We start from the raw sequence: 25,969 nt of genomic DNA, 5'->3' as shown, positions 1-25,969 counted from the left end.
CCTGATGTTATTACCCTTCGTTCATCATACCCAATTAAATGGGAACAATTTCTTAAAAACAGACATTTATTTATTGGTTGGTAATATTTTTATACACCGTTGCCACCCAAGTAGCAGACATCCTGCTGTTATACTACAATCCCCCTGTTTTTTCTCAGTGTCAATAGAGCTACCTGATTGTGTCCTAGGGGTATATTTACTAAAGTGCGAGTATTAAAAAGTGGAGATGTTGCCTATAGCAACCAATCAGAGTCTAGCTGTCATTTTGTAGAATGTACCAAATAAATGAGAATTAGACTCTGATTGGTTGCTATAGACAACATCTCCACCTTTTCAAACCCGCAGTTTAGTAAATATACCCCTTAGTGTCACACACAGAAGAGCATAAAGGGGAATAAACACAATATGCCAAATTTAAGGGATAAAATACACATAATGCTGATATTTGCTGACAAAGTAACAGTGTTAAATCCCTGTCTGTATAAAGGCCTCTGGCTTCATGCAAGTCCACTCCTGGAGCCAGTGCTGATTGTTACCGGCAGTTAAATGGTATCAAGCAGCCACAATTGCAGATTGTACATTTATATTCTAAGCCCTCCAAAGCTGATTTACTTGCTGCAAAAGTAAAATAATGTTTTGTGATTACAGCATGTTTGTTGTCCTCTTAAATACCGTTTTCAAAGATTGCATAATAAGTGTCTGGCTGTAAAGAAATTGGTATTTCACTGTGAATAAATGTTGGATGATTAGCAGCGAATTTGCGGTGTACCTGGGAGGAATGATCTGTTTACATGCACGCTGTCTGCTGTGCCTGGTGTGGGGCTTTGTGTAATTGTGTTTGGAGATGAGAAGATGCCTGATGTGTATAGAGTTACGTGGATGTCGGGCACTGAGACTGAAAGCTGGCAGGGTATGCTGGGAGCTGTAGCCCACCTTGGACCCCTTGTTGTTTCTCTTCTAGAGTAATTTGGGAGATAAATGGTTTGGGTATTTACTGCACAAGTACTCTCACCGTTGTAGTCCTTTGGTTTCATCACCATTTATTTATATAGCGCCACTGATTCCGCAGCGCTGTACAGAGAACTCACTCACATCATTCCTTGCCCCATTGGAGCTTACAGTCTAAATACACACACATGCACACTAAGGTCCATTTTTTAATAGCAGTCAATTGCCCTACTAGCATGTTTTTGGAGTGTTGGAGGAAACCGGAGCACCCGGAGGAAACCCACGCAAACACGGGGAGAACATACAAACTCCTCACAGATAAGGCCATGGTCAGGAATCAAACTCATGAACTCAGTGCTGTGAGGCAGAAGTGCTAACCACTGAGCCACCGTGCTGCAGGATTAAATGCTACATTGATATTTCTGTTACCACGCAGTACTGTACAATTAACGTTTTGCATTTTCTGTTTAGTTTTCTATTTGTATTTTGTATTGTATTTGTATTTTTCTATTTTAAATATTAAGAAATCAATGTATAAAGCTATTCTTCTCTTCTTACGTTGCCAGGAAGTCTGCCTGTAGAGCTCACCATTTAGTACAGTTCCATTGTAGGCTTTCTCTTTCCTAGTACCCCTTTATCTCCTCTTTCGATGAGGTGTGGTAATCCTCTTACAGTCCAGTAATCAGAGATCAGATAATGTGTAAAAGATAAATGTGGCTGGAGAACAAGTGGATATAGATTATATATGTGATAGTAGAATGTTTAGGGAATGCTTAGGGTTCTGTTATTTGGTTCCCATCCTGTTGGCTGACTGAGGGCCTGAAGCTTCATCCCTGAGTTATACGGTTTGTCTTTGTCTCCTGTGTCTGGTGTCTTTCCGGCACCTCTGTTTATCTTTCTTCCACTGGTTGTTTTATTGAGGATAGTTTGATATATCTGGAATTCCTTCCAGGACCTAGGCTTCCTGATGACCACTGACATGTTGTGCTATAACAAGCTTTCATCTAATAACTCTGTGCATTAGCCTGGGCCAATCTCATTGTTCTCCAGCGTCAGGGCTGCAGGGCAGCGGGGTGAGACGATGGGAAGCCTCATTATTATGATTTTACAGAACTCATTCAGTAAAGGGCACTTTCCATCTGTGCTGTAGCATTAGATCTTCTGGGCTCTATTCTAGGGGCTCACGGCTCCTCAGTCCAGTTTACATTGAGGACAGCAAGAGATCTGAGCAGCAGATACACAGTGCGCTTGTTGAAACTCTCATTAATGATATCCTTAGGAAGTCCATGTTTCTACAAGTGATGCTGCCCTCGGTATTCTCCTATTGGGACTGCAAATGTCAATCTGCGGCATTTTAACTTAACGTTTTCCTTAAGCTCGACTCCAATAATCCTTTTGTGTCAAGCTGTTCTGTACAACCATCGTATTATCGTTTACACGTACCTCATTTCCTTAAAGTTATCGCTTCATTTAAATAATATAGTACTTAGTAGGAATTTTCGGACGTGAAGCCTTTATCAGCGGACTTTAGTGTATATACTGCGTGTCGGGGGCAACAATAGAAATTAGTCAGACCCAAAGTAAACGTTTGTAGGGTTCCCCCAAACTACTTAAGGAGGAATTGGCATGTCAAGCTCCACCAATGGGGTGTGCCCCATCACCATTTTCATGTCATTAAGCCCCATATTGTTAATAAAAAAAACCTCCATGCCTTATTAATACAATATCCACCCCACCCAGTGTCTCCCTTAATCTCCCCCACCCCAATGTCGTTATTAATCTGTGTCCCCCCTACATGTCGCCATTGATCCGTGCCACCCCGACACCCCAATGTCGCCATTGATCCGCGCCGCCCCCACACCCCAATGTCGCCATTGCTCCGCGCCGCCCCCACACCCCAATGTCGCCATTGATCCGCGCCGCACCCACACCCCAATGTCGCCATTGCTCCGCGCCGCCCCCACACCCCAATGTCGCCATTGCTCCGCTCCGCCCCCACACCCCAATGTCGCCATTGCTCCGCGCCGCCCCCACACCCCAATGTCGCCATTGCTCCGCGCCGCCCCCACACCCCAATGTCGCCATTGCTCCGCGCCGCCCCCACACCCTAATGTCGCCATTGCTCCGCGCCTCCCCCACACCCCAATGTCGCCATTGCTCCGCGCCTCCCCCACACCCCAATGTCGCCATTGCTCCGCGCCGCCCCCACACCCCAATGTCGCCATTGCTCCGCGCCGCCCCCACACCCCAATGTCGCCATTGATGATCCGCCCCACACCCCAATGTCGCCGTTGATGATCCGCCCCACACCCCAATGTCGCCGTTGATGATCCGCCCCACACCCCAATGTCGCCGTTGATGATCCGCCCCACACCCCATTGTCGCCATTGATCCGCCCCACACCCCATTGTCGCCATTGATCCGCGACCCCCACCTCTCTAGACCCCATTGTCGCCATTGTGGTGTGGGGGTGACGGATCTTACTGACATTCAGGACCATCTACTTGACTCTCCTGTATTTGCGACAGCGCGCCAACACCCCTCCCGTGTGTGATGCAATGTAGTGTGTCCACGCAGTCATGTGTCATGTTTAGTCTTCAGGTCGCCATATTAGTAGTAGGGAGTGTAGGAAAGTGCATTTCTTCTTCACAATAAAATGGTAATACTGCGGATTCCAAGTGGGGCACAAAAAATACAGAACACAGTCTACACGTGAGCTTTTCCCAAATCTTGTATTCAAAATGACTCAAACCTTCCTAAAGCACTGAGATTTCCAGCCCGGCGGGGGTCCCTCCTCTCCCCTCTTGTGTACAGTGTATCATCCACAAGGCTCAGGGGGAGACTTGACGTACTATTTGTCACTGTCTGCAGGGCCCTGGATATTTTAAGAACTGTCCTCAGGACTCAAAATCTGTGTTAATGATATCTGTCAATCACTGGTCCCTTCCCTCGCCCTGCGCGCAGCCCGCTAGGGGCACCAGACGTACTTAACTGGCACAAAAGTCAATCAGTTGTCCATTCATCGGCTCTGGCATATTCGGGGCAGTACCAGTTTGTGCAAATCTAATGACACTGACAATAAATGAGAAAATAACCTCACTGGATGTTTATTCCTTTGTTTAACCCTTTGCCTGATGTTGACCAGTTGGCCGATGTGTCTGTGACATTGTAGGCGGCTGTTCACTGACCTTCATAATCTTACAATTGAATAAAGTGATTTTTTGCATCGTCTTTTTCACTGCTTACAAGGAGAGACGCCATAAAATGCCACGCAGCCATTATAATTCAAAGCAGCTGTGCCAGCCGTCAATCATCCGCTTTCCAACACGGGAAGAAAGTATTGTCTTAATGGCATTTCCATAATGTGGTCGGTGTCATGATTATTCATATCTCGTCTCTGCAACCGCAGGAGGGGGAACTGTGACACGACTCATAACGAGGGGCACAAACAAGGCAGAGCTGCTCTTTTGTAAATGCCAGGCGGTAGCTGAAGACGTTCTTGCTGTGTGTCCTTTATTGTTACATAGGAACATGGGTCCAGCCTGATGCATTTGTGTGATCGTCACCTGTCCACTATGAACTGCTTGGCTTCATACGCTGGTCTATGGTATACATAGATTTATCAGTTAATAAATATGATATGTTTAACATGCCCTCTAGCAACATTTACTAAATCTATTTCTTTTAACTATTTCTAGTATCCCCCTGTGCCTTTCAGCCATGTCTTTATATGAGCAGCACACATGAACATCAGTAATAGTTAACAATGATTGTCTATCACTAGCCTCTGACTATTATAACAATCTAGTACCCTTCTAAGGCCGACTGTGCGAGAGAGAGGCGTTCTCTTAGAATACACCCTATGTTGCACTCAAACCCCCTTTTAAACCCCTCGCATTGCCCACTCGGCCTATATGCCCTTTAGAAACCTCATTTGCCCCAACACTACTCCTGCCTAAAACATCACTCGGCTCCCTGCTCTCTGTTAATAAAAGCTGTGGGCATGAAGCAGAAAACACAACTAAGTTATAAAGCAATAAGGAGCTGAGGGCCACAGGTGAAGGCTCAGTGGGTTGCATGTGGCCCTCAAACTGTCTGTTGCCCAACACTGGTCTAATGTATACAGCATTTTAAAGCAACTTTAAATCCTGATTGTTCCCCAGTGTTTATTTTAAACCAACAATATGGCCGGAGAAGGAGCCACTTCCATTGGTTTCTATTCATGCTTGTCTGTCCTCTGAATGTGGATGTAGACAGCAGTCTTAACTAGAAATAGAGGCCGAGATGGTCTTAATGGTTGTAGACCTGAGGACACAGGACGGATGGTTTGGATTTCAGGTTAATTTCGGCCATCCAAGAGACCCACTGCTTATCCAGTAAATGAAGATTTGTTGATTAGAGAGAGATGTTGGCACAACCAGGCTCAGCAGAAAGCAGTCTAATTTCTCTGGCTCAGACATTAATATATTTCAGGTCTGTGGATGTTGTGGAAAGAAACAAACGTTTTCTTAAAACCATCAGCCTTTCATTGTAGGCGGTCGTCCTTGTAAAGAAATATAATAAGATTTGTCCACAGCTTTCTGAGCTCTTGAAATAAGTGCTGCTTCGATCTGACCGAGGAACTTCGTTTCAATGTACCTATATTTCATAAACAGGTATCCACATACAGTTTTCTAGATATTGGACATACTGGTGGTTACCTGAGCTGATTTTATTGTATCTGATGCAGTCTTCTACACACAATATACAAACTGTATTAATGCTGCTTGTCGTGAACAAAGTGAATTTGGTTATATATAAGTTATTTATAAGGGTTAACTGATCACATTATTGTGGGGAATAAAGCCTAAATCATGCAGTGTATAGATGTTATATCAAATGAAGCCCTTGATAAGTTGAGCTACTAAAGTGTAAAATGTGAAGACAGAAAGTCTGTTGTATGCGTATTTAATGGCTTTGCACATTTCAGTGTGAGAAGATAGAAGTGTCACCTGTGGCAGCTTCAAAGAGCCCCTGTTGTGAGATATATCCTGGCCTGGGATGGAGTTTTGACACCTGAATAGACTTTTAGGAACCTCTCAGCATGGTGTCTGGCTCAAAGAGCCCATGTTTTAAAATATGCCACTTAAAATCAATAAAAGTGGTGATCAACCACATATTCCTCCATAGCATGATGAAGGGCAGCTCATATGTCAAATTAAGAATTCTGCCCCACAGAGAAGTTAAGGAAATGAGTGTAAGCTCTACGAATACACTGTATTTAGGCGTGTTGGTATCTAAAGATGGACAAATTCATAAGGGATTTATTAATAATAAAATTGTGTGATGCTCCACAGAAAAGTTAGGTCACATAATAGAATTGGGTAGTAAATCGGACAACATGCAAATGGTGATTGAAAAAAGTATCACAGACCACAACCCCCAGGAGGTGGGAAGGTGTAAAGGTGTGTTTAAAAAGCTGAGACCAGTTACAGCAAATTGTCAGTCTTTTGGGAAAGTCAATCCATATTAATAAGCTGTCCATCTTGCTAGCCAATTTCCCTTGGCACAGATTATGCAACTCATGTAAGTGATACTCTGAATGTTATCTCTTTTATTTTAAACTGCTTTGCTTGTGTATGTTAGTTGTTTATTAACTTTTTCTTTATATCTGAATGCCATGTACTTTTGTGTATTAAATCTATAATTTAATATGTGGCGTCCTTGATACTGTTACGAATCCACTAGCCTGTTAAGAAGGCTCGACCAAGTTAACCCTTTGAATGCCATTGTGTGATTTGTTGATACATTTGATTAACAAGCTTAGTGAGTGCTTGCATTTACATTTGTGTAACAGTCTGGAGGTGTGAAGAGTTAACCCTTCGTTTGCTGGTGGGGGCCTTGTTAGCCTGTGGTAGCTAGAAGCCGTGTGGGGGGTCCTGTTGCCTGTATTCAATAGGTGGTGGCAAACCTGAAATGTCTGGGGGTTTGAGAGCGCTGTTTGGGGGCGATTCCGTAGGTCTATAACCTGTGTGATAGGTAGAGAGAGACTGCGGGCTGGAATCGTGTGTGTGACCTCATACAGCGAACACCCCAAAGTCACGGCAGCTGGGAGCGTGTTTGTGACACTGCTTATCTTATATAAAAGTATCATCAAGTTGTTGGTTTTTTTTTTTGTCAAGTTGTTAATTAAAATGGTTTTACAGTGTAATTATAAAGCTCATGGGTTTCTTAATTGTTGCAATTCTTCCCCTTAATATATAGGCACAGACCACTTAAGGCAAAACAAGTTATTATGCTCCAATGAATCGGCAGCCAGACACTACTGCAGTCATTTTAGTAATGATTTCTGTGGCAGTTAGTGCACCAATGATGTAACCAGTAGCAGCGCTCGAAGGGGGACAGTATGTGCCGGTATGACATACCGGCACGTCTTCTCCGCACTTCCTTACAGGCAAAGAGACACTTCGCCCAGCCTGCCTTCCCCAGTAGTTACATAAAATACTTATTTGGTGGTGGTACCCTACTCCCTTCTCACTGGCAGTCGGGCGTGTCGTCATCATCACGCCCTGACACTGCCAGTGAGGAGCACAGAGAGGAGCCAGAAGACCGAAGAAAGGAAGAAGAGGAAGAGAATAAAAGAAGGGCATGGAAAGGTAAGTAAAGAACAGAGGGGGATATAGTGAACGGGGCAGCAGTTTAATGAGGGGGCACAGGTGTGGTGGAGGCGGGGGCACAGGTGTGGTGGAGGCGGGGGCACAGGTGTGGTGGAGGCTGGGGCACAGGTGTGGTGGAGGCTGGGGCACAGGTGTGGTGGAGGTGGGGGCACAGGTGTGGTGGAGGAGGGGGCACAGGTGGGAATTCACTAGTGAGAAGGAAGAATAGGAGGAGACACAGGGATAGACGGAGGAGTAAGGGAGGAGCGAGAGAAGCCAGATGTGAGGCACAGGAAGAGCAGGGAGAGAGGGAGATACCTGCAATGAAGATAGGGGCACATAGGAACAAAGAAAGGAAATAGATTAGGGAAAGATAAAGGGTAACATGGAAGATATAAGGGAGATATTTTGGATAGTTTTATTATAATATTATGGTGATATGAGGGAAAATGTAAGTACACAAAGGAGACAGGAGCAAGAGGTGGAGGGGCACAGAGGAGAGGTAATTAGACACAGGAGAGGATAGCGTGGATAGCTTTGCATCATTTAATATGTTGCATATTATACTATATAGTGTTAAAGTGCTTCTAAAATCTATTTCAGTCTATCAAAACCCCTAAACCTTCAGGCCCCAGCCGTTCATTTCAAAGTGAAAGCTCCATACCAGCACTTCTAAATTTCCCCTTCGACCTCTGATTGGTAGGAAGTGTCCAGCTGAACCCCTTGCTGGTAAGTGTTCCTGCTTGTATGTCAATCCTTCTGAAAAGAGCATAATTGTTGGTTGCACTGGGAAGCTTTGCTGTAATCCCCTTGGATTGTATTGGTTATGTACAAACATTTGTTTTTTTCTATTTTTTTATTTTTTTTAAGATGGGAGTCAAAATAATAGACTGTAAAATTAATTACGATATTGTAAAGTGGGTAATCCGGTCCTAATTCTGAAGACTAGAGGAAACGCCCCCATCCTCTCTGCCTAATCCTTCCCATAATCCTGCATGTTGTCCAGCACAGTCCTCATCACAAATCCCAGCTTCATGAGGTTACCTCCGCTGTAGGTACAGATCTCTAAATGAAAGTGAACATGACACGTTGTGGGAGAAATAATTGTTAGCTTAGTCTGTGCCCAGATAACCACATCAGCAGATAAAGAGCTATTGTGGTGTTTGAAGATTAAGCTCGGTGTTTATGTTTAAATCCAAATCTCTTTTTTGAAGTCTTAGTCACATCTAGACTCTGCTCACCGCGCAGCCCGAAGGCTTTTGATATTTCTTGAGTAAATATTTGTTGTGAAAAAGGTTTTGTAAGATTCTGAGCATTTTGTGGAAAGTGTTGAGGTATCCTGAGTACAGATGGAAATTACACCCCCACAAAGATGGAACACAGGAAAAATGTCGATGATATTTAAACTTGTGAGGGTCTACCTCCGGGTTGGGTACCAATTAACGATGGCGGTAATACCGACATATGTTAAACTATTATCTGGTGTTTAGTGTGTAAGACCAAGCTTCTTTCTGGTGGCTAGTATACAATACAAATCCGCTTCTATTATGGTCTTTGTACAATACAGACCTGTGTTGAAAGTTTGTCACGCACAATAAAATGATTATGGTCAGTTGGGCCATCTAACCTGCCTTTTATTTTAATGGATTACCCCTAGCAACGACCAGATATAAATATATTCCATTACTGTTTTTAAGACTGCACCTGCAGCTATCTTGCATCTATTTTAAATTAAAATATTTTTCCCTACATTACCCTTCTCTTGCCGTCAGTTTTAGTGATGGTCCACGAGTTGTCTGCTCTATAAACAGTCAAAATTATGGTCTTGTGCATCAGTTTCTAGTTTTATGCACAATAAAATCTTGCCAGCTTTCGCTGACCCTCATTAACATTGAGCTCTCTCTGCAGTTCTGCCATTGGCTCTATAGAATCCTTCTGCTACAGTGTAACTTTCCATTCATTCAGTAAGCAGCAATACTGTTTTACTTGTCAAAGGACAACTTCATAGTGTGTGTGTGTGTGTGTATGTGTGTATGTGTATGTATGTATATATATATATATATATATATATATATATATATATATATTGATTGATTGTAACAAAGGGAGGAATTTATCTGACGATGCAGAGAAAGCATACAAGCAGAATAAAACATTGGCGCAGTTATGCACCTAGATTGAGGTTAAACCAGGTAAAGACTTATGTGTAATTTAAAGTTTGGTTAACTTACATGATTTGAAAGCTCCTTCCTCTCAGCAAACAGACAGGGTGTGTGTTTTAGTGCAAACAGAGCCAGTGATGGGCGTTTCCTCTTAAAGAGAAGGTGGGTGTGTCACCTGCCCATCAAGCTAAGGCTGGGGGAGGAGTATCGTGTATAAAAGCTGGATTGTCATTTGTTCACTGAGACCAACGCTGGGGAAGCTGGCTGGTCTATGTCTAGCTAGCGTTTAGGGTCTCCATAATTGTTGTGAAATTCATACGGTGTCAAATACATTTTAACCATCCTGACAATAAAGCTGAATAAAAAGAAGTTGTTCGCGTGTGCTTCAGCAGTAGCGGGCTCTTGCCACAATATATATATAATGTATGTCTGTGTGTGTGGCTCTGTGTGATCACCTACAGAGTCGGTCTCTCACTGCGCGGTGTCTACATGTAGTCTTCTTGCTGATGGCCCAGAGAAGCACCATCAATGACAAGTGTATCATGGAAGTCACCAATTCCGGTGCATAATCTAGTTGTAGATTAGCGGATTCGTTGGAAAATATAATTTTTGTATGGAATTAATCTTCAACCCCAGAATATTTCCTTACCCTAAATTCCATCCCATTATTTTATAAACCTGCTTCCCCCAATGTGTCTCACTGACTGCTGGAGAATAATGAGTTCTCCAGACTGGTCCTGCTGGTGTCACTGTGCCGTTGCCATGTTCTCTCCCAGACACTTGCTGTTGATGGACACAAGGAGATTTCCAGGTAATATAAATAACATGCTGTTGGTTGGTCTAAGGCAGGGAAGGCATTCTGTCCCACTAAAGTAATTATAATAAGTTTTCATATGGAAATGCTTCCTCCTGCACCAGTGTGATAGAAGTGTCACTTCGCGTCCACTACATAACTCTGTCTCCTGATATACTCTGTGCTGCTGGTGGACCCTGCTCCTTCCACTATATAACTCTGTCTGTGGCTTCCTGCTGCCTCCATTCCCCTCCTCACATCATGTCACATGCAGCCCTGTCCTCACTAACACATCACTCATCTCCTGGTATACTCTGTGCTGCTGGGGGGACCCTGCTCCTTCCACTATATAACTCTCAGTCTGTGGCTTCCTGCTGCCTCCATTCACCTCCTCCCATCATGTCACTGCCCGTCACATGTAGCCCTGTCCTCACTGACACATCACTAATCTCCTGATATACTCTGTGCTGCTGGAGGACCCTGCTCCTTCCACTATATAACTCTGTCTGTGGCTTCCTGCTGCCTCCATTCCCCTCCTCACATCATGTCACTGCCCCTGTCACATGGAGCCCTGTCCTCACTAACACATCACTTATCTCCTGATATACTCTGTGCTGCTGGGGACCCTGCTCCTTCCACTATATAACTCTCAGTCTGTGGCTTCCTGCTGCCTCCATTCCCCTCCTCACATCCTCACTAACACAATCATATGTGCAGCCAGGTCACTGCCTCCCACATGATCAGCTCACTCGTCTACTGAAATAATCTGTGTCTCTGATCATTCTGCAGATCTGGTTCAATACAGGTTGTTCTGTTTCTGCCCACTTAAATTGTTTGTAATCAGAGCTAAAAACTTCCTTTTATTAAAAACACCAGCATTAGATAAGTTTGTTAGAAAAAAATTAAATGAATCTTTAACCATATTTATGAAGCAGGATAATATAAATAAATGGTGATGATGATAAAGGAGACGCAATTTGCCAAGAGGATTTTGCTAAACTTGGTGGAAAGTAGATGGCGCTTAGTGCAACTTTATTTTGTTCTTAGTTGTCTAACAAACACAAAATGTTTTTCAGAACTGCAAACCTGTTCTATTACTCTGATTAATGTGTGTTTAAATTTGCTTCCATAAGTCTCTGAATGTAACACTTATCCACTCTCACTGCTAGGTTTTGCCGTAATGTAGAATGATGGCTTATGGATGAATATTTAACATATAAACATATATATTGTCATAACGTATCTGGGTCGGCCGGTGGCAGATGCCTTATTGGTCCCTATTTTGTGCCAAATTTAGCTTTTTGTTTCTCACTAAATGCCGTTTTCTGAGTCCCTGGTCCCACGTTGTCACTTCTATATGAGGAGGGACGGTGATAAATGAATGCACCCAATTCTGTCACTGAGACGGCTCCATTCATGTCCTGTCCTACTCTCTGCGTAATGCAGCTGATCTCCGTCCTCTCTGTAAGTTCAGATCTCACTGGGATTTATCAGATGTTTATGGAGAGCGCTGTAACATTAAGGCAACCCTCACTGTACAACACATTTATCTTACATCTTGATGCAGTACTTTCCCTGCGCTGTGACGTGTACAAGAGACTCCCTGTCCTCTGTGTCACAATTGTCTTCAGTATTTACATGTATTCCGGGAACTTTTATTTAAAGCAGAACCATGATTATATTGGTCTGTATGACCCAATCCTTACTGATAGAGTAATGCCTTTCTGTCGGACGTCCTTTATTGTAGCTCCTGTTTCTTAATCGTTCCCCTATAGATTGTGAGCAGTGACCTCTAACCTCTTGGTCATGGTCGTTATCTGAACAAATGTTAGTAAATAAAAATCTATTTAATGTCGGGTGTACGTTGATGTTTCGTGTTTGTAAAAACGGGCATCCTCTAACGTATACCGTAATATAAACTGCGGCAGGGGACCTTGTATATATGGAGTTAGACACCGTGCTCTCCCATTGCTGTGATAATATGGTCTAGCAGACGCTGCCAATGTCCGACACTCTCGCATCTATTCCAACGTAAGGACGGTACTCCCCTCCTATTAATTGCCCCCCATTATCTAGGAAGATGTGTCCTTCAAGGAAAGAGTAGTGTAGAGTAAGGGACGGGTGTGATTTGTACATACTGTGAATGCAGCTGGCTGTAAATAACGTGACCGCTTTAAGAACGTTTTGGTGTTATGGGGGGTTCTGCTCCCCTCATCAAAGCCCCTGTCACGTCCGTGTCCCCACATTCAGAACGTCCTCTACCACTCTGTGGGTACCAGGGGGATAACATCCATCTTGGAACGCTGCACGTTGGCGCAGTCCTCTCTGGCAACTGCAGCTTAACCCCAGGGATGGCGCTGTGCTAATCTCCTCTCTGTATGGAGTAAGGTGAGTCTGATTACAGGCACGTCACGCTGCCTGTTAGTGAGCAGTATGTTCCCTGTGCGAGAAACGGACTAGTGATCTCTGGCAGCCGCTTTGCTTTGTATGCCTCCATCCGCTCCGCTCTTTATTAGATAGTAAGCTCTTTGCCAAAGGTCCAGAGAGAACAAAGAATATGGAATTAAAGCATGTGTTACCTGGCGCTGTTCACTGATACATTATATAGATCTCTCATTACTGTATGCTCTACGGAATCGCTGTTTCTGTAATAAGCTCTACTCCATCTGTTCCCGCCGTTCCTGAGGACATTGTTATCCTCTGACACTACAAAGGTGTCTATAAACTTCATATTTATATATAATGGGCCTGAGTCATGTTCGGACATAATTCCATTTACATGTCATATCTGCCTTGTATCCGCGCTGCACACGTCTGAACGGGACCTACGACAGTGAACGCAACCGATGCAATTCATGTCCAAACGCAAATGATCCTTATGACTGCCTATGACTACACGGGCGGAACCGGGGCGGGAAGATGCGGCGTAACGTAGGCAGTGTACAGTGAGGGTGTGCTGAGGAAGTGGACCATTCAGGTCCTGGGTTTATTGGAAGTACATATGGTTTATGCCATATCATTTACACCAGATACAGGGCAGGTATAAGCTGGTAGTGAGGACTGTCGCGGCATTGTCTTTATTTTAAAAAAAACTACACGTATGTGTGCCACTAGATAGCACAGAGCGTGTGTATGCACGGTACACTATAAAAACGCATTGTAAGTACAGTACGCATTAATCTATGTAATGTTAAAAAAAAAAAAAGGCACGTATTTTCTACTTTAAAATTCTCTTTATTGGTTTTAAAGAAGAGAAAACAACAATAATAGGGATATTGAACATATAAACGATTTCATATATTAAGGTATCACAATATAAATGAAAACAGTAGCTTAACTTATCAGAATAAAAATTGGTTAGATATGTTGGTCAAAACAGGCATGTTATGTGCATAACGATGAACAACAACTATATTATAATGGAATGTATAGGAATAATGAGCGTCCATAAACGAGAAGAAAGATTAAAAAAAAATCCATTGGGATAATGGGGGATAAGGGAATATTAACGGGATAGTGAAGGAATGGTAGTAGATTACTCCAGGGTAGTATCAGTTTATGTCAATGAGGGTGAGACCCCCAGTTAAAGGACAAATACACATACAGGGAGGGGGGGGGGTGAAGGACCTCCACAACGGGGACATGGTTACTAAAGATCAGACATTACTAGTGGTCTACAATCGAAAGGACAGGACTTATATGTAGTCTCGGCTCAACTGCCTAAGAAGATACCGCGTAGTAAATTCAAACAGTTTGTAAATATTCTGTTGAACAGGGGCTGTTAATGTTTCAATGTACAATCCCCACTTTTTATTAAAGCATATCCTTCCTTTTTCAATATCAGGGAGTGTAGCATTCCTGTGTAAATAAATAATATCTGATATTGCTACCTGAAGTTCGCCCAAGGTTGGAGGAACCAGGTATGTCCATTGTCTTAGGATCAGCTGTTTGGCTACAGTGACCATTATTGTTAGGGCAGGAAGCAACTTAAGGGAGGGTAAAGCATCCTTAGAGTATTAGGAGTTCATTCATTTGCTAAACTGTTGTTGTTTGTTTTTTTTTTTGTAATGCATGCATTCTGATTTTGTTGCACACATGCATGTGCGTATCCTGCAGTCTGGTAACGTGCAGGAAGTATCATGTAGCCAGAGCGTACGGATACAAGGATTCAAATTAAAATATCACGAGATCCGCATAGACTTGAATCCAGGCCAAAGTTCCGTGCTTTTTTTTTTTTTTTTCTTGTTAACCGCAAGTTGCGTCCCAACATAACTCAGGTCCTATAGGACTTGTTTTAATCACTATTTTTCTTGCACCACATGGGGGCACTGTTCATGTTGCATTTTGAGATCTCTGAAACTTCTAGATGCCTGTATACCACTACTGCCATCACCTGGCCATGTGGCAGAAGGCCAGTACCCCAGTATGTGCTTCCGCTACCCCTAGGGCTATTACTACACTGCTTCTCTATAAACACTGCTGTACGTTTATACTTTACCTCCCTCTTTCTGAGTATTGGTATCCGTGATTCACCAGAGTATAATGCAAATGACCTCTTCCTTGCTGTAGTTTAGAAGACCCCCCTTTTTTCTGCCAGAAATCCAAAGAGCCCAGGAATTATTGTTCGGAAACGATACAGTGATCTGGTAGTGAAGTAGTTACATTAGCTGACACGGGGGGGTGCTGTGTATGAATCTGCAGACACCCCCCCCTAAACACAGTGGTGGCTGACAGTTCTCCTGGGAGTGGGTGGGAAGCTGTGGTGGGCATTGATATTTCCATCAGACCCTCATTACCATGCACACTAATTTGCAATAAGAAAAGTGATGGATTTGCAGACTGCAGTAATCCCTCCCTGTCCCCTCTCATCTCTCAGGATTCATTGGTGTGAAGTCTGTTCTGTTTCAGCTCAATCATCATTTCTCCTTCTCCTGGAACCCTCGCTGGAAGCATGTTGTGTAGAGTAGCTGTGTACATGTGTGACACAGAGGAGGGGTGGGGGGTGCCTTCGTGTATAAGTAAGACTGGAGGCAGGAGACAGCTGGAGAGGAGGAGCGCACTATGGGAAGGAGCAGAGGTTTTCTTGCGTTAAATGTGCAGCGTTTCCTCTGTGCGATTGGTCTTCCCCATTCTGCAAGTTCTCCGGCTTGTTAAGGAAACGTTAACTGGATTATTGCAAGTTCTGCTGATCACATATTGTGTAGTTGTTGCTGGTTTGGTTGTTGGGAGAGGCTTGGAGCCCAGAAAGCGGCGTGGGGCACCCTCCTCTCCTCCCAGCTTGCTGTCTCACCTGTCACAGCACACCTCATGGATGGGGTTAGGGTGCGGCCAGGCTGGTACCTGCCCGGGACCTGTTTCTGCTGAAGCAAAAGTTTTCTGTTGGCTCTGTGTGGACTCTGCGGCCAGTCTGTGCTTCTTAGTGCAGTAGGTAAAGACCACAAGGTAAGTGTTCAGTGTGTGGGGGGTTGGTGGGGATTCCGGGACGTGATGGAGTCTGCCGGTGAGATGTTCTCTTCTACTCTATGGGGCTGTCACATTAACCATGCAATGAAATACATGTTTGGTGAATTATAACCCTGTGTTTGCTGGATATGTGAGTTCTGGAAGACTGAGGTTTATTACACCAATTGTTACTCTGAGGCGATTCATCGTTCTTTGACAGATGGCAGTGAAAATTGGTTATGAAACGGACATCTTTTAGATTGTCAGCTTCGCTGTCCTGTACTTTTCGTAAGCTCTTACGTGTAGTGCTTTTCTAATCTAGTGCAGAGAAGAGATGATGCTCATTAAAGGTTCTATTGGATGAAGTTTCAGAAGATCACTTCTTGCTGCCTCCGAGTCCCTTTATTCTGCTTTATATGTACTTGTATACCAGATAGACAAGCTGTGTGTATCCAGCGTCTGTGGAACTACAAGTCCCAGCTTTTGCTGATATAACTGCTGGAGAGCTACAGGCTGCCTACACCCAACTTAGAGAACTGTTGTCACAGCCCAGATTCTGTACGTTGAAATGTCAGGGATAATGTGAGATGAATGTATTGTCCTCTCCACAACCCGCAGTAAGTGTTTGAGGTGACTCTGTGTCTGGTATATTATATAACGCACATTGAAAGCTACAGATGATCTATATTTCTGTGCTATCCGCTCGCAGGAGAGAAGTGTCGGTGTGCTGATCTCCAGTGGAATGTCTTCATGTAAATGTTGTATAAACCCGCACAGTAATATGAATATATAGGGATCGGAGCCAACGTATTGGGGCCATGTGTATGCTGCACAGGATCCTATCAGTCTCCCCTATGTACATCCTCTGTTCTCCTCTGTCACCTTGTAATGTAATAAATACCCTGTATATTGCCCCTTATTTGCCACTGCCCTCCAGGACTGGACATAAACCCTGATTATTGGGCTATAAAGTACAGGTCTATTACCCTGTGGTTGTAATATATTATGTTATACTATAGTCACTTCTGTTTGCTTAGAACTGGTTAACTCTTTATAGTCACAGCGGGAACAAAAATCACAAATCCATTAAAGGAAATAAAGGCAAATACTTAGAGCGCTGATTGTGTAACGAATGATGTTGCAGATCAGGTCATACAAATATTCATGAAGGCTTCAGTTTTTGGGGTAGTACCAATATCGTGAGAATACAGTATATCAGTTCAATAGGAACTAGTGATTGTACTGAGATCAGGTGTTTTGAAGTGTCTGCTTATCAATTCACCAGAGCCCGGCGCCTCGGGGGCGTTGCCGGAGCCCGGCGCCTCGGGGGCGTCACCAGAGCCTGGCGCCTCGGGGGCGTCGCCGGAGCCCGGCGCCTCAGGGGCGCCACCAGAGCCCGGCGCCTCGGGGGCGTCGCCGGTTCCTAGTCCTTTTAGTTGGCTACATTCACACCAATTGGTTCAACCCAAAACATGGCTGCCTCCACTGTGTATAGGCAACAGGTGTTCGTCCCGTTATTTTTTTTACGTTTTTTTTAAATGTATGTGGTTTCTAATATAAATATAGAGCATACATTGCCATAATAAACCACGATTGCATTTTGTATATCACATTTTCTAAGGTCGCAGGTGACGTTCCAGGGATAACGTATTTTGCTATTCACTATATTTTTAGTGCAATGTTTTTTTTGGAGCAAACTTGTGACTCTTGCGATATGTCCCCCCTGCCACCTCTGTGGTGCTGGCAGTAAGTGCATGGGCTTTTTTCGTGTCCTAGATAAGTTTATCAAAAGGTCATCTGAGCTGTAGGTATATTAAACTTAAACATACAGGTTGGTCATATGCCATATAGTGGTACAAGAGAATAAACCGTGTGTTTGGCTGCAGCCAACCTAATTTTTGATTGGTTTTGAAGGATACGGTGGGGTAAAGGACAGGAAAAGAGGGGGGACAAGAAGTGGGGTGTTTGCAATGCGTAAAAGAGGATGATGTTTGCACACTACTGACCCCAATTTAAATCGCCTACATTAAGTCCATTGTGTAGCCCCCAGTACTGGAATACGGGGAGAGACGGCTGGTTATCCGTTAGTTGTGGATCAGTTAATTCTGCTACATTGTAAAGTCAGCTTAATATTATATAAACTATCCTGATTACAGGTCCTCTAAATATGTTGTGCCTTTTGCAAATCGGCTCTTGTCCACTTTCCGCAGCGCCCCTCTAGTGTGAGACACAGGGCGTAGAGACCAGAGAGAGAGGGAGGACTTTCGGGAATACAGAAAAGGTGTCTGAAGACCAATTATAACGGGAGAGGAGCAGATCTTAGAGCTTGTGATGCCGCTGTGTCAGGAGAAGTGTCTGCATTATACAGTAGATGTTGTAGACAGTATTGAATTAAGGTGTGTGCTTGGGCAATGTCTGTTTGCTCATTGTATGGATCTAGATTCAGTATCCGTACGTACGTACATAACACTAAACTGCGAGTAAATCTAGAGGCTTCTGTAGGTGACACTTCATATTCATTGTTAGGATGTGCACAAGGGAGAGTAGTTGCTGATATGTAATTTTAATTTGCTGCAGTTTATATACAGAGTACCATATTTTTTCAGCCAGGTCACACTTGGGACAAGACTGATAATTCCTAGGGGGGAAAATCAATTCTCAGCTGTAATTTTTTTTTTTTTTTTTTTTTAACACCACAGTAAGTTATTTTAACGTGTTTTTCCCTCTGGAGTGCGTTAACTTTACCCATTATTCAAATCTATTTTAAACACACCGTTTGTTAGCGAAAACGGTCCCATCGTGGACAAGTAGATGATCCCTTGAAAGTATAGGGAGGAAGGGGAGGGAGAAGCGTTAAAAAGCTATTCGATTCTTTTTAACGCGGCGCAGTAATCTGTCAAATCGCCAGTTTTATCTCGCACCTCTCATGGCTGTGCAAAAAATGAAAAACATAAGAAAACTATTGAAATCATGTAATGTAAAAAAAGAAAAATTATGTTTTTAATTATGTTTCTCAGTAACGTATAGCATGAAAGAGGTGATTTTTTATTTTATTTACAAAAACAATGTAAAAAAATTATTAAAAACTCAAGTCACTAATATGTATGTACTAATATGTTTTGTCATGGTATAGATAAATTATAATAAAAAAAAAGTAGATATTCTAAAATAGAAGGTTGTGTAATGCAATACAAATGTATGCCAATGTCTTTTTTTTATATTAGATATGACTGTATTAAACCCTCCCCTCCAAATTTGCAAGCACCAATGGTTAACACGCGGAGAAGACTTTACCTATTTTTAAATTGAATAACACCATTTTTTACGCTGCGGTACCTAAAAACGGTCGTGCCCGCGGGTCAAAGCCCGCTCGGATAATTTTAAGTTTTTAATTCTGCAGAAAAAAAAACAAAAAAACAGCGGTCAATTGAATTCCCCCCTAGAGTCCTACAGTCATCATTCTACCAACAGGTCATGTTTTCAAGATTTTTGTCTGTAGAAACAGATGAGATAATTACTGACCCAGAGAAATAGATTAACTCAGCTGTGCATGATTAGAGAAATCCTGAAAACATGACATGTTGAGATCTATGTTTGAGCATCTCTGTCTAATGGCTTATAAGAGAGCATTTGGACAGTACCCCCCCGCCATAATACCTTGTAATTAGGGTCAGATTGCCATCATGCTCCTCTCCTGCACAGAGGGGGAGATGCCGTAACTCCACAATCCCACCGTAAACTTCTCCCCCTGTGGCTGTGATTACAGCTCACACGGCAGCTGGGATGCGCGTTGTGTTCAAGTGATTAAACTCATCAGCTTTAAATCCTCGCTACGCCGCTGCTGCGGGGCTGTGATGTCTCTTCTCACATTTAGCACAAGCGAAGGAAAGTGTTACAGAATGGCCCTCAGACAAATAGAATTATTTCTGCAGTTCAAAGATGGCATTCTGTGCCAAGGCTACGACTGCGGGCACTTCCCACCCCCCGCACACTGTCTTGTGTGTCTATAATCAGATATCAGTTCACTTGGAAGTAGTGAATTTATACACAGACATTTAAGGACAGCTAACTCAGTGATGGGAATTGTTACTAGTGATGTGATAGGCTGAATATTCTTGTACCTCCGTCAGTTGTCCTTTTGTGACATTGGTCCTTACACTAAATCTTATATAGAGATGGATAAACAGGTCCTTGTTGCCTGTTAACCCTCGATATACTAAGATGACGATGACAAAACTGTATTATTATCCTTTATGTACATACAGTCTGAAAACTAGGGCACATCAGTCTATGCCCCAGTGGAGCTTACACTCTAATTCTCTTTCCACAACCACAGAGACACACCAGGAACAATGCCGTCTGCAGGCAATTTTCCTACTGATGTGGTTGGACTCTAGGGGGACAGGAGCACGTGGAGGAAACCCACACGGACATATAAATGCCACCCAGATACCACTCTGGTCGATATTAAATCCAGCGCTGCCAGGGTGCGATTCAGACCATCACTGTTAGAAGCCTTCTCTAAATTAGCCAACAACCCTACTTCCAGCCTGGTCCTCCTATGTGATCCAGTGACTGCTACAATCACTCCGCCTGTTCACTTTATGCAATCATAGACAATGTTTAAGTGCCAATTCTCACCACTTGGATCACTTACTCTAAAACCTAATTATTGCCTCGAATGCCCTCATCGTTAAGGCAGCACATTAACAATCCTCAATAGCAGTTTATCATTAAGATAGTAAGAAAAAAAACCTCCTTACAGGCTGCCCAGAAAGTAACAGGAACCATATTTTTCCTTGTGGATATTGAAATGCAGCAGGATTTTGTTTTGACTAATTGATTAAAAAAAAATGGAAGTAGTCTAGCACAACACGGGGGCAATTTGCCAGCATTAATCTTCTGCTCCGGAGACTGTAAATATTTCACTGTACACAGATTTAAAGTGAGCATTTTATGTGCAGAGAGAGCGGGTTCTCCAGCAATGTGTGAGTGAAATGTTGTCATCCGTCTTAAATTGGATAATTCAGGCTGTTATGCAACATTGAAACTGACAACATAAATTAACCCGTTGGCCTATTTTATCAGATTATTTTCGCATCCATTCAAGCTTGGTTTGGGTTTTGCAATGGATTAATTTATCTGCGTTTGTTACAATGTCCGTTCATAAAAGCTGAACTCATCTGCCATCGATCAGTGAAACAGGGATCATCTATACGTATCTCCTTTTTAAATACCTCTTGAATGAAGCACCACTTAGATGTCTAAGGCAGGAATAGCCGTATAATGTTTATATAGAAATTGTCATTTTTGTTTTCATTTTAGAACTTTCTGAAATTGCTAATGACCAAAACTGCTGGAGGTTTGCTCCATGTACCCGTTTAATCTTCTATAAAGTAAGAATAGGTTTGTATTGGGTCTCAGTCTTCCAAAGTCTCATTTCAACAAACCAGAAAAGATCTTTCATTTATGAAACCTTTTATTCATTGTATTTACTTACACTGACCGTGGTCCTAATTTTGCCTTCAGAATGTTTGCAGATTTCCACCCTAAAAAGTAAGAGGACAGCTCTGAATAGAGTTGGTTACATACATGTACGTTGTAGGTATGTAGTACACAGTGTGTACACCTGTTCTGTTCACAGTGGCACTAAATGACCCTTTTTATGGATTCCCTAAAACTTTTCAGCAGCTACAATGCTGTTTTTCTGTACTATGACCATAATTGTGACCTGTTTCTAAATGGCTGTGCCTTCCTTTTTTATTTTGTAAGCTTGTAAATTGCAGACAGAAGTAAATGCAGCAACAGGTTGAAGTGCATCTCGCTGTTTTCATATGGTTTCCTAGTTTCCATAGCAATAGGATCTTAAGTCTTCACCTAAACGGAGACATAGGATAATTTATGTCTGCAGGAGCATGTGATGCATGCAATGTCCTGTGTCCTGACATAATCGTATAATATACCTTGCTTAATAGGTCTGATGGTAGCTACACTATAGAGCTAAACATTTAACATAAATACCAGTTGGCTTCTAGACGGTCTTCTGAACCTTTTGAATTTAGAATATTGAAAGTCTAAATTCTCACAGCAAAGAACTCTACACAGAACACAAATGACTCTCTAAATGCCAGATAGTGCAGTTGAAGGGACACATACATTCTTTTGTTACTACACCTTCTCCATAATCTATTGGTCCCTTCCCCTGCTGGAGGAGGCAGGAGGTCTTTGAATTTCTTCCATTGGATACCTATAGAGAGGTCCAAGTAAACAGTTGAGTAGTTGTCCACCTGGTACTCTCGATGCAAACCGTTATTGAGCTGCCAGAGCACCAGGGGGATTGAGTCGGTGGTAGTCACTAACGCGACTACCACTACATCGGGTTTGGTACGTGTCTTCGACTACTACTACACCGACCACGACTTCATAAGGCAGAATCCAGGAATCACGATAGTATGTTAATGGCGAAGGTTTCAAATCGATACTTTCACAATCGCAAACAATGCAGAAGCTGGCAGATAGTCATGTGACTTTCTTGGAGTATACTATGGTTAGGGGTGTTAAATGTCTAAAGCAGGGAGCCGCCGAATGGACAATATTTAACACCAATTCTTCTACTTTGACCTTTCGGCGGCTCCCTGCTTTACTCATTTAACACCCCTAACCATAGTATACTCCAAGAAAGTCACATGACTTTGTCTGCCGGCTTCTGCTTTGTTCGCGATTGTGACAAGTAGTGATTTGCAACTTTCGCTGTTAACATACTTTGGTCATTCCCAGCTTCTGCCTTCTAAAGTCAGGTAACTCATTGTCGCTGTAGTAGTAGTCGTCAGAAACACGTACCCAACCCGATTAGAGTTTGGCGGGGAGTGCTATCTTATGAATGCTTGTGGTGGAGACCCGCACAGTTCCTCTAGTTAGGGAGAGGGTATAGCAACTTATCTTTTTAGTCGTTGGTGTGACTTTTTTCACAATAGGAAAATTGTTCTCACAATCCAATGTTTTCCCCATGTAATAGCTACATCATGAAGGACCCTTTGCTGAACACTGCACATGGGCGGCTGACTATACCCTAAACCTTGTGTTGAGGTCTATAGCTATGAAAAGGGACAGCTGCTACAGTTGATGATGTTTGCCAGAAGCAAGTTGAAAAAAATCGAAAGTTATACTGTCCTCCAGCACAGAAAATATCCAGTGAAAATCTCGTCCTTAAAGCCGTCCAAGAGACAAAAAATAGCTCTCTGTCTGAGAGAGAAGATGAAGAGGTTACTGCAAGGGCCAGTAGAGAAGATATTGGCAAACCATGATCACCAGATTTCTCCGGTAGAGTTCGACACCGACCTGTTTATGTGTGGTATTAAAAGAAAATCAAACGCAGACATCCAAGCCACTTGTGACCTTATGGAGCTGGCTAGAGACCCTAAGCCAGCAATTAATGTTGGCACAGACGAGGCAGAATCCGACTGGGAAACAGGTTTTCAATTATCTGTAACCTCTGAGGAGCAGAACAGTCATGACGCTACAGAGAAGAATTCGTCCAATGAACCGTGCTCTGATTTGCTTTCTCCTTGTCAAAGCAACGGACTATCAGTCGACCATCAGGATCTGTCTACTATTAGTATTACAATGAGTTGGAAGGAGATCACTGAAAATAATCAACTTCTGTGCCAGGACATCCCATCTGAATCGAGCTCTGGAAGCAGCTCTGTTGTGAGTGATCACTCTGGGGACGTGGTGGACTATATCATCAAGGAACTTCAGGGCATCAGTCGCATTCAGGCCGAGATTGCAGAGCTGCGACAACACTTGAGTTTGATAAAAGGTTCTGTGGATGAAGTGTCCACATGTGTTGATTCTGTTCTGAATGAGATTGAGGTGTTGCAAGTTGGATTTGGCTCCCCAAGAAGACCTGCACTTCCACCGAACGGAGAGTCTTTTAGAGATCCCCTGATTGATGAGACAGTGTTATATTTTTATGGAATTTCTGAGCATGAAGATGAGAACACGTTGGAGAGAATTCACGGTTTCTTATGTGAACATCATTGCTTTAACGGTATTCCAAGCAGGGACTATATAAAAGAAGCTTACAGGCTTGACTCTGGATCCAACACCGTGCTAGGTCCAAGACCCACGGTAGTTAAACTTTCTCACCCTGATCACAGAGACCTTATACTTCAAAAATCTGTCAACTTCCAAAGTTCAGGAGTGAGGATTGTTCCGTTTGAAGAACACAATTTGCAAAATAGACTGAGAGCAAATTCTCTCTCTGTACTTCAGCAGGGTCTGAGAGAAAACCGCTGGAGCTCCTTGAGTCTAGATAAGGAAGTAGTGAGGACAGATGATACTGGAGGGGAGCGTAAAACAGAGTCATTCCGAATAAGATATCAGAACAAAAGCACAGAGGTGCCGTGTGGAGGGGAGGAGTTTCTTTTTGCACAAAAATGCACTCTGGCAAAAAAATGCAGTTTATCGGAAGGGGAAACCACCAGAGGAGACGTGCGGGAGAGCAGCGAGCAGTGTCTACAACGAAGTGTGAGTCATCTTTGTATTCGTCTTGACTCTCAAGAATCTCAGAAAAACCTGGCGACATCCCCCGGCGAAAAAGCAACATGTCGATGCTCCAGATTACTGGCGCGCTCTAATCATTTGAGCGCATCATCTGAGGCCGAGGAAGCGGCCATTGAGATTCACAGGTGCTGCTCAATTGTCGATGACCATGATGGAATGGGTAAAAGGGAAGGCGAATTAGTTTCATGTGATTCCAGGGTACAGTTTCGTAGTACAGAAAAGATAAATGTGATTATTAAAGATCCTTCTGGAAGCTTCACCTCCTTAAGTTTCGATGACACGGTAGACAAGCGTTCTGCTGGAACCGTAGGAGAGAGTCTAAAAGAGGTTGTCCATATAGACCTAGATGGGCAAGATAAGACTGGTCATGTCATAAGAGATTTTCTCGATCAGCCTGATGAAAACATAGACATGGTAGATATCAAGTTTTATGCGAATAAATTGGGGAAAGCGCTCAATCATTTCCGATCCGCTTTAAAAGTTGTTTTTCATAAACTTGAGAGTCCGGATGTCTTTATGGAAAATAAAGAGACTGTGTTTCCAGTGCCTGATTATGACACACTGCAAAGACTAAACAGTATCGGCAGTGGTCATTTCAACGATAGCCTTCCTACGCATTCGAGCATGAGTAACAGCTACAGTTCCAGCTCTAACCTAAAAGAAGATGCATATTTTGTGCTTAACAAAGTCCCCTCTCTGACTCACGAGTCTTCTATTCCATCCTTGATCCTGTCTCCTGATGTAGACCTAAATGGCCAACAGACAATAACTTCTCCTGAGCAGATGGTTGAAAGTGGGGACCTGTCTTCAGGCCTGAAGGAAGGCAAACCTCTGAGACTCGACCAAGTATGTGTAGAGACCATCTATCTGAACAAGTGCATCAACAACTTCAAAAACGTCTTGCGGGAGAAGAAGAAGATGCAACGGAAGCTCTTGAAAGACATTGTGCAGGAAACCTTTTGGACTTCGGCTGAAGAAATGAGCTCAGGTATATTGTGTAGCAACGCTTGTTGGCAGGAGCAGGCGGGAGGGCAGTAAGATCAGTGTTCCTGTATACACAGGAATTCTCCATTCTAATAAGGGTAATTTAAGCCAAATACAAATTTTAAAAAAAAGTATATTGGAAAGATGACTAATTGAGGGGAATCTTGGATTTTTTTCAAAGCTATGCAAGTTATTTACTTAGGATTGGTCTTATTGCATTTTGCATATCGCAGCCTGAGTTTGCATGCTAGAAATGACTTAAGTCCTAATTAACATAAGAATCTGAAACATTGGTTTTGTACATTAATGTCTGCAACTTTCAATAAATATATTGTTTGTCATTTTGTGTTTTTGTTTTTTTTAATCCCTCAGTTTTTCACAAACCATGGATAAAAGTTTGTCTCTGCTTTGTGCATTGCACAGTATAACATTCTATCCAC

General features: G+C 43.0%; 1 protein-coding gene across 6 annotated transcripts in view; it reads left to right on the top strand.

Annotated features, from left to right (window-relative positions):
* Positions 1–25,969, top strand: part of UNC13B (unc-13 homolog B) — a 211,880-nt gene that overhangs the window by 98,040 nt on the left and 87,871 nt on the right. Inside the window, exons 1-2 of one of the 6 annotated variants that reach the window (XM_075186700.1) lie at positions 15,462–15,980; positions 22,996–25,533. The exons of the other annotated variants lie outside the window; for them this stretch is intronic. Coding sequence (XP_075042801.1) covers positions 23,103–25,533 — 2,431 coding nt within the window. The 5' untranslated portion in view covers positions 15,462–15,980; positions 22,996–23,102. Of the gene's footprint in view, positions 1–15,461; positions 15,981–22,995; positions 25,534–25,969 lie in introns of those variants that run through there. 6 annotated transcript variants of the gene reach the window in all.

This window comes from Mixophyes fleayi, chromosome 1 (assembly GCF_038048845.1).
Source record: "Mixophyes fleayi isolate aMixFle1 chromosome 1, aMixFle1.hap1, whole genome shotgun sequence".
Classification (NCBI taxonomy): Eukaryota; Metazoa; Chordata; class Amphibia; order Anura; family Limnodynastidae; genus Mixophyes; species Mixophyes fleayi.
This window is presented reverse-complemented; position numbering and strand designations above follow the sequence as displayed.